The following is a 9,264-nucleotide window of genomic DNA, read 5'->3' as shown; positions in this document are numbered from 1 at the left end:
AACTGTCAGCTGAGAACAGGAATTACAAATATTGTAGAATGCTTTCTCATCTAGGTTGCCCTCATTGACATGAGGCTCCTTTTGGGGAGTGGCCAGAAGTTCATAAGGTACTTACAAGTGTTGCAAATTGTCCAGATGAGAATGGGTTTTTGTACTGTGCCATATTAAGAAAAAAAATAACATCTAGTTAATTAAAAAAACAATATGAAGACATGTTTATTGCAAGCAGAAACACATTCTTGATGTCTATCATATAGATTTCTCTCCTTCTGTCATTCTTTTCTTTTTGACTTTGAGAAATGACCTGTAGCTATCAGCAAGAAAGGAGTGGATACTTTTCTATTCTTGCCCAGACATTGGACAAATTCTATCACTGAAAGTATTTAAACCACAATTTCTAGCAATTAGGAGCTTCTTGAAATGCTAGATTCCTTTCTTCTTTTCTTTCTCTTCTTTCTTTCTTCCTTTCTTAATTTCTTTTTGTCCATCTGTCTTTTTTCCTTTCTTTCCTTTTCACATAGTTCAGTTTATTTATCTTATGAATATATACTTTACTTTAATGGACATTTGGTTCAGTGAATATCCACAGTGTTCTAAATGAACATAGTCAATAAAAATTCATGATCCTGAATACAACAACATGAAATGAAATTTCTTCCCCTCATATCAGTAGTTGGTACATATTTTACCTATAAAGGTGTGTTTTCTGATATTTGAATCATGATTATTAGTGTCACAAGTACTAGTATGGATGTTGAGATACTTACAAACTCATCATCCACTTTGTCAGCTAGATCTTGGATGACTTCAGCTTGCTGGATGGCATTGTTAAATTTGGTCACGAGGGTATCGGAACAGACATTCCCTTCTGTTATACATGCAGGAACTGATGCAGTTTTCTCCCATAGAAGCAAGTTTGATACCACCAGCAGCAGGAATGCCCCTGCTACATAGAAACAAGAGCCACTTATGGGTGATGCATTAAATGGGAGTTTTCATAGATCCTACTTATTCAGGAAAGCTTTATCTGGCCTATGTTTTCTTTAGTGAATGACTTGGCATTTAATATCTAAAATGGCAGATAGAAACCACTATGAGTACATAGTCTAGTAATTGTGTTTTTCTGTATCATAGTTTGAGAAACAAGTGGTATCACAATTTTTTATTGTTTTAGAAGTGATTCTTAATTTCATAAATGTATGTTGCTTGAATTAATTCAGTATTGTCTTTTAAGTAATTTTTAGATGGTTTTGTTTTGTTGAAATTTAAGCTCATTTTCAGTTAACAAAACTCATGACAAATTTGTAATTTTTAAACTTCATATCTGATGTCATTATTCTTGACACTGATTGGAAAAGGACAGCACAGTTTACCTGCTTGCTTCTTCTACATGTTTGAAAATAGATAATCTGAGGATGATCAGTAATGCAGAAGATGATGAGAATGTTATCCTGAAAAAATGATTTCAGCTTGCAACTGCTAACTTATGATAAATCTCTATCAGCATTCTTCGCATTAAAAACTTCAGATCATTTTCATTAAAGTTGATCTGAATAATGATTTTGTGAGCAGATCTGATTCTCATATTGTAATCTGAATATATTCATAAAGGATGTGTCTTACATGGTGAAAACTCTTCTAATGCCATATTATCAATGATGTGGAAGTCAGAAAACAACTGCTAGTACTTTCTCCCTCACTTTGCATGGAACTCCACAACTTAGTGGCAGAAAACACAGACACTGTTCTAAGACTATTTTATCAAAGATCATCATTACTTGTAAAGAATAAAATTTATTACTATGCTGTCATAGCAGAAGCTTTAAAGGATTGAATTGATCTGTTTGTTTTTCTTTATTATACTCAATTTCAAAAGCTGTAATAATGATCAGAATTAGCCTAAACTTTCAAAAAACTACCCATGAGACACCTCAAAAGGAGCCTTACACATAAGGCTGAGTGAATATAGGAGAGTAAGTTGAAGAATGAATATAAGCACTAGAGATCCATTAATTTTTCACTATTTGTTTACTCATTACAAAATGTCTAGCCCTAAAATAATAGGCATATGAGCAACAGTAAAGGAATTAATAGATTATTTATATGTATCTACAAATGTAACAATAATGATTAATGAAAAATGTCCCAGAAATTGAAAGAATCTATGGGAAAGTTTTTTGAGGAGTTGGATGAATGATATAATACAGTAGTCATGCATGAAATTCTTAACAGAAAATAGAAAGATAAAAATGTCTTCCTGGTTCATTTAAAAATTATTTTTTGTTGTCATCTACTTTTTTTCATTTAGCAAATATCACTGACAAAATATGATGTTTTTTCAGCATCCCAGCATCCCATTGCTCTTCCCTTTGTGATGTCACTTGGCTTGTACTAAACTGAAAAACAATATAAGATATGATCTGGCATCTTTTGTCTACTTTAGGCTTCTGAACGTAAAGATTCTTAAGATTTATTTCAATGGCAAAACTCATATTTCAAAATTCTGTTTCTTTTGCCTTGAGATAAGATGAATTGGACCCATTATTATATCCTCAATAATTCCTAATTTCTCAAGAGCCAAAACATTTTTCTTTTGAGGTATAGTATCTGTTCTGGAAGGTGTCCCATGCATCAGAAACTCTTAAGGAGCCCTATCATTTGAATTCATTTTCATACCAGCAATACTTTGCTCTTTCTCGCATTTCAGTACAGAAGGTGACACAGACAATCTTGGAACATTGAAAGATATCACAATTTAATAGTTGTGTCCTGGACAATTTCTTCTGACCCATAATTGTTCTTGTCTGAGAGAACTGTAGGACAAAAATTAACAAACCCAGAGGAAAAGGATGTCCAACAACAGGCCCAAATTTGGATCCAGCTCAAAGGGGTTGAGGTGGGGTAAGACCTGATGTTATTACTGAGCCTATGATGTGCTCACCAAAAGCAGACTATCATGACTGTCCTTTGAAAGACCCAACAAACATATGAAAGAGTCAGATGTAGATATTTATACCCAACCAATGGACTGAAGCTGGTGACCCCTGAGGTTGAATTAGGAAAAAGCTAGAAGAAGCTGAGGTGACCCTTTAGGAGGACCAGCAGTCTCAATAACCTTGACCCCCGAGATCTCCGAGACACTGACCACCAACCATGCAGCATACAGAAGCTGATATGAAGCCCCCAGCACATATAAAGCAGAGGACTGTCAGGTTTGGACTCAGTCAGAGAAGATGCACTGAACCCTCAAGAGACTTGAGGCCCCAGGGTAGACAGGTCTGGTGGGGTGAGGATATCCTTGTAGAGATGAGGTGAGGAGGTATAGGATGTGAAACAGTCAGAGGGTGGACTAAGAGAGGATAAAATCTCAACTGTGAAAAGAAAGATAATATTAAAAAAAAGAACATATTTTTTAAAGCTATGTGAAAGTCTATTCTGAGTTCTACTCTTAGTGACCTTTGAACAAATATTTCATCACAAAAGTTAGAAAAATCAAATAATTAATAAAAAAGAATTCCATGAAAACAAACTCAAAGAATTGTTGAGGTGGATACTTTAACTTAGAGAGTCACAGTGGGGAGTTTACTTACAGAAGTGAGGTTTACTCAATGGCAGCATTTTTGGCCAGGACTTCCCAAGCAGGATGAGTTCTGACTATACAGAGCTTCTTCACTGAAGTTGTTCATTAGGCTAGGTCTTCTCACCCTATATAGTTTAGCAGATAGCTCTTAGGGAATGCACAACCATGTGATAGCAAGAAGTCACATAGAGAATCCGTCATTCAAGAACAGTCTGTCTGTCTTCACAGAATGTTAACAATTCAATTACAACACACTTATCTGTATCTGGATGGTTCCTTTTTGCTTGTTTCTGCATGGTGATTCTTGTCCTAATTATTTTTGAAATCTTTGAAGCTATCTCAGAAGCGTGATGATGGATGGTCAAGTCACATCAGGAAGAAACTATTGTTCATAATTACTTCCCTTTCCTTAGATTCTTACATTCTTACTATCACCCTATTTTTCTAATATTTATGGATAGAGATTCTTTACTGAATATTTGATCACCATGACATAGCATTAGTAAGTTATCTGCAGCTTTATCATAAATCTCTATTACTGCATAAATCTCTGCAGCTTTATCTTAAACCTCTGCTACTAATCACTGATTACTGTTTAAAGTGTTTCTCTAAGAACTAAGGTGACAGTTAAAATAAGTTATATGCTTATATTAGGAATCAATTTGAAAAAGACAAGATGCATTTAACAGAAAAAAATTGTTAAATGCTCTCTAGAATATATGGCTGCTCAAGGAAAGTATTCTGCATTTTGATGTAAAATACAAAATATAGCTCAGTTCCTTACAAGTGATCTTACTCAGAAGGGTTTTATTTTCATTTCACCAAAAACAGTTTTGACATTATTGTTCTAGTGAATGTAGTTTTATACAGTAACTGTTACTATAAACATTAGGGTCATAGTACTAGTGGTGACAATTATAAAAAAACAAACAAAACAAAAACAAAAAAATAAAAAATACAGATTGGCATCCAGACTTTTTGAGCAAGTCAACATAGAGGGATCTTCTACCTCAATGCCAAGCAAATGTCCCTACTTCGTTGAAAGAATGTGAGTGCTGGCTTAAGAATTTAGCTAAATCACCTAGTTCTAATGATCATGCAAAAGGAAATACAGCTGCACTAATGGTTTGAGGGACTTACGAAGCCTGACTGTATAAGATCTCTTCAGAAGGCAACTCTTATCTGAAGATCACTCTAATCTCAGGAATTTAATTCAATAAATATACAGTTCTCAGAAATTCCTTTCCCTACATGTATGTACACTCTCACAACCCAATTAAGAGCTGTATTTATTATCCTTTCAGATTCTTCAAATGGGTAAAGTGGGTAAAGGCTTCATTTTTGTAATTGAAGCTTTACAGAGGTGCCACACTTTTGTTGACCTACTGTGTTACCTTATCAATAAACCATGAACTCACTTCCTGTCTCTGCATCTATGTAGACGTTAATCACACCTTAGCTTTGGTGTTACATAGCAAGAACGAGCCTCAAGCTTATATCAATTATTTCTTCCAAAAGACAAGATTGTCTAGAGGAGCAAGGATGTTGTCAGTACTTCTTTTACAAGCCTGTAATCTAAGCTGTTTAGCTTTCTTAACTTGGTACTCTGACATATAATCAGGGAAAGCTGGCATCTGGCTAAAGGCCAAGAAGAAGCAAGACTAATTCAGGTCTTCCAGATCTATTGCCCTTCCAGATGTCTTCTACTTTTTGACAGTCCCTTGCTTGGTCGTATGCTCTGGAATTTTTTAATATCAACAGTATTTTAGGAGGAAGAAACCTGACCTGGGTGAGTAATCTCCTGCCCAGAGACTCCTCTTTTTTCAACATCACAAGTTCAACTAAATTTCAGAGCCTGATGTGCAGCTTGTGTCTCTGCAGCACACTTACTCCCAGCAACCTATCTATAGGAGAGAATTGTACTGTGTACTCTCCAAGGTTGAGCTAACTGGCTACCCGTAGGGCAAAGTGAAAGCTACCTCTTTTCACTTTTATATTCTCTGACATGTCTCCTTATTCTTCCAACGTTGCATTTAGCCTGAGTGATTTTGGATCAGCATGAATTCTAGTTTATTTAGCAAATTGAAGAGGACTCTTCCTTTACGATTCTTTTAAGATGTCCTAAGTCACTGGGTAGTGGTGGCACATGACTTTAATCCCAACACTTGGGAGGCAGAGACAGACAGATTTCAAAGTTCAAAGCCAGCCTGGTCTACAGAGTGAGTTCCAGGACTTCCAGGACTATACAGAGAAACCCTGTCTCAAACAAAAAAAATTCCTAGGTCCTTTATAACATTCATACACGAAGGCAATATTAGTCAATCTGTTGATTTTCCAAGATGTGCTGCCCCTTTTAGGTATGTTTTCTATAGCAGGGTATTCAGTGGATACTCCTGTCCTATACCATGGAGGAGAGTTACTCCACTTACAGTGATTCCACTGCTCACAATTACCACACTTTTTATGAGGTCATTATTTCCATTGGAATTTTCAGATTGGTCACAGTGCTGATCTTGCCAGATTTGATTTCCCATGAGCCCTGTTCTCATAATTATTTTTTCCTATTTTGTCTTGATTTCATTAAAACTTTATCAATGGCATTTGAATCTTGTTCCATTCACTTTTCTACAGAGCTCCATCTACAGCAAGAGTAATTTTTATGCTGAAACATGACTGGAAGAAGATAATATACAAATTCTGTTCTTACAGTTTTAGAGACCAGGCTGTCATCTGATGTTATAAAGTGAATGCAGGAGTTGAGATAAAAAACCTACCTGAAAAAAGTCAAGGAGCTTATTTTTGACATGCCTAAATAGGTGTCTTCTACTTGAATCTTAACTTAGTCAAAATGAAAACATTTTCATCAAAGTTATCTGACTATAATGCTCAGTAGAATATTGGAAATTCTTTTCACCTATTTGTCTTCTGAAAGCCTCTTGGTTGTTTGTTTGCATTTCTATTTCTATCCCTAGATGTGGATTTTTCTGCTATGTATTTCCATTCTCGATGTTACAAAGTTTAAAAACTACCTATCATCAATACCTCTGCATGTACTCTCTCTATATAACTCTCTTTTTCACACACACACATTGATACAATTTCTACAGGCATACACACATATATACTCATAAATACATATGTATAATTTATTCATATGTGAAATATAAATTATCTGGAAGTGGAGTTCACATTCAAACTGAAACAACAAAATTATGCTAAGCAAAAATTTAAATCAGAATATCTTACATTAGTAGTTCCCGGAATATTTGCACATTTATAGGTAATCGCAGGATGCTATTAATGTCATTCTAATCTTGCAAATCTTCTTGTCTCTCTTTGTGGGCAGTTTTGCAGTTGTTGTGTACACATTAATAAAAAAAGAAGTTGAAGACACTTCTTGAAGGACTTAAAATATTTTTTAAGGAAGACAAGTCAAATACAGGAACAAAACCAGTACTTTGAAGCATGTCCAAAAGGTATTTGAGCTCTAAAGTAATAAATAGCAAAGGAGTAGAAGTTTGTGGATAACAAGTGATAAGAAGTGTTTGTACGTCATGAGTTGGCATTCATTCAGAAATACAAGGCATTATCCTCAATTGTTATCTAAAGTGAGCTGCAATAAGAAAATCCCTTTCTCCTTTAAGTAGCCTTTGTCAGATTATTTGATTACAAAAACATGCATATATGATAGGATCTGTGCATATGTGTGTATGTGCATAGCATAGGGTATTGTGTATACCTGTATGTATGTTTATGTGTTTGTATGAATGTTTATGTGTGTCAAATTGTGTATGTATATGTCTTCATGTATGTATGTGTCATGTTTCAACATGTGCAATTGTACATAAATGCATATGGAGGCTTACACTGAATGAATTCCTCATTTATTCTCTATACTCTTTTAAAGATAGGTTATCTTATTGAATATAGAGCTCATTGATTAGATTGATTGGTTAATTGCAAGCCGCAGGAAACCTTCTGTCTTCAACTTCCAAGAACATAGTTACAGTCCTAGATAGCTTCATTCTCCTATTTCATATGGACTCCAAGTAATTGGGTTCAGGTTCTTGAGCATCTGTAATATCTCTCCAATTATAACAATTTCCTGATAACTGGACTTAAGATTTGAAAATAATTGTGGTAGTTAGAATGAAGCACAACCAAAAATAGTTCTGGGAGTTTTACTTGTTTTAATATGAACATTTCAAATTTTATTTGCCATAATAAAATTAACAGAATGAGTACTTAATCTTAGATTACGGAACCACATTTTTCAGTCAGTCAAGTTGAATAAGCTTCTTATTAAAATTCACACACAAATCTTCAAAATAGTCATTCAGAATAATACTTGTACATGTGTGTATGTATGTGTATAGTGAAGGATATTGTGTGTCCATACATCTATGTTTATGTGTTTTTATGAATGTGTCTCAAAATTTGCATGTATATTTGTTTATATATATATATATATATATATATATATATATATATATATATATATATATATATATACATATCTGGTGTCAGAGTCATTAGATTTTCTTGAGTTTGCTAGTGGTAAAGTGAACTCTAAGTAGGGAATATGCTTGTAAGGTATTTCTTATCCTATTCCTTATTTTATTTATAAAGAGAAAGTATTGTTTTTTGTCTTCTATTAGTTTATTTATTCACTTTAAATCTGTATTGCAGTCTTTTCCTCTTAACAGTCCCTACCTCAAAAGGCCTTTCCCATTCCCCTCCTCATCTCATCTAAGAAGGGATGGAGCCTTGGGTATCAACCTCAAGTGGCACCTCAACTCTGCAGGTCTAGGCACATCCTTTTAAGACAAGGCAGTCCAGTGAGTTGAACAGGATCCACAGACAGGCAACAGAGTCAGAGACAACCACCAATCCAATAGTTGGGATACCCTCAGAAAGACCAAGCTGCACATGTGCCACATTATTGTGGTGGATGGCTAAGTCCAGCCTATTTATGCTCTTTGGTTGGTGATTCAGTCTCTGAGATTTCCCAGGGGTCCAAGTTAGTTGACTCTGTTATTGTTCCTGTGGCGTTCCCATCCCCTCCACCATCCTCAAACTTTATCCAAATCTTCCTTGCGACTTCTTGAACTCCATTTAATGTTTGGCTTTGGGTCTCTGCATCTGTTTCTGTCAGCTGCTGGATAGTGTCTCTCATAGGCAGTTATGCTAGACTACTGAATATAACATAACAGAATATCATGAGTAGTACAAGGGATTGTTTCTTGCCTATGGGATGGATCTCAAATTATGCCATTCTCTGTCATCATCACTGCTCTTCTTGTTGGCAGGGAAAATTTTGGGTCAGAGATTTTATGGGTGAGGTGGTGTCCTTATCCCTTGAGTAGGATTCCTACCTGGCTATTGGAGGTTCCACTACAGGTTCCATATCCCCCACTTCTATGAGTCTGAGCTGGAGTCACCCTCATAGAGTTCCTCCAGCCTCTCCCATCCCAAGTCTCTGGAACAACATTGAGATGTCCCTCTACATGGACTTCCATTCTTTCCCCTATGTCTTATGTTTGAGTTCTCTGCACACCCAAATTCTTGGCTCCATCTATCCATCCACCTCCAATAATTACTTTATTTCTTCTTCTGAAGGAGATTCTAACATTCTCCCTTTTGTCTTCCTTGTTACTTAACTTCTTTGAGTCTGTGAATTTTAG

At 35.4% G+C, this 9,264-nt stretch overlaps 1 protein-coding gene across 1 annotated transcript in view; it reads right to left on the bottom strand.

Annotated features, from left to right (window-relative positions):
* The window catches only part of LOC116082647 (prolactin-8A9-like), a 6,750-nt gene extending 3,132 nt beyond the window's left edge, over window positions 1-3,618 (bottom strand). Inside the window, exons 1-3 of the mRNA XM_031359508.1 lie at window positions 3,591-3,618; window positions 768-946; window positions 116-154 (exon numbers count right to left, since the gene is read on the bottom strand). Coding sequence (XP_031215368.1) covers window positions 116-154; window positions 768-946; window positions 3,591-3,618 — 246 coding nt within the window. The remainder of the gene's footprint in view (window positions 1-115; window positions 155-767; window positions 947-3,590) is intronic.
* Window positions 3,619-9,264: the final 5,646 nt, after the last annotated feature.

The sequence above is a fragment of the Mastomys coucha genome, unplaced genomic scaffold (genome assembly GCF_008632895.1).
Source record: "Mastomys coucha isolate ucsf_1 unplaced genomic scaffold, UCSF_Mcou_1 pScaffold7, whole genome shotgun sequence".
In the NCBI taxonomy this organism is placed as follows: domain Eukaryota; kingdom Metazoa; phylum Chordata; class Mammalia; order Rodentia; family Muridae; genus Mastomys; species Mastomys coucha.
The sequence above is the reverse complement of the archived record's forward strand: the minus strand, read 5'-3'. Positions and strand labels throughout refer to the sequence as shown.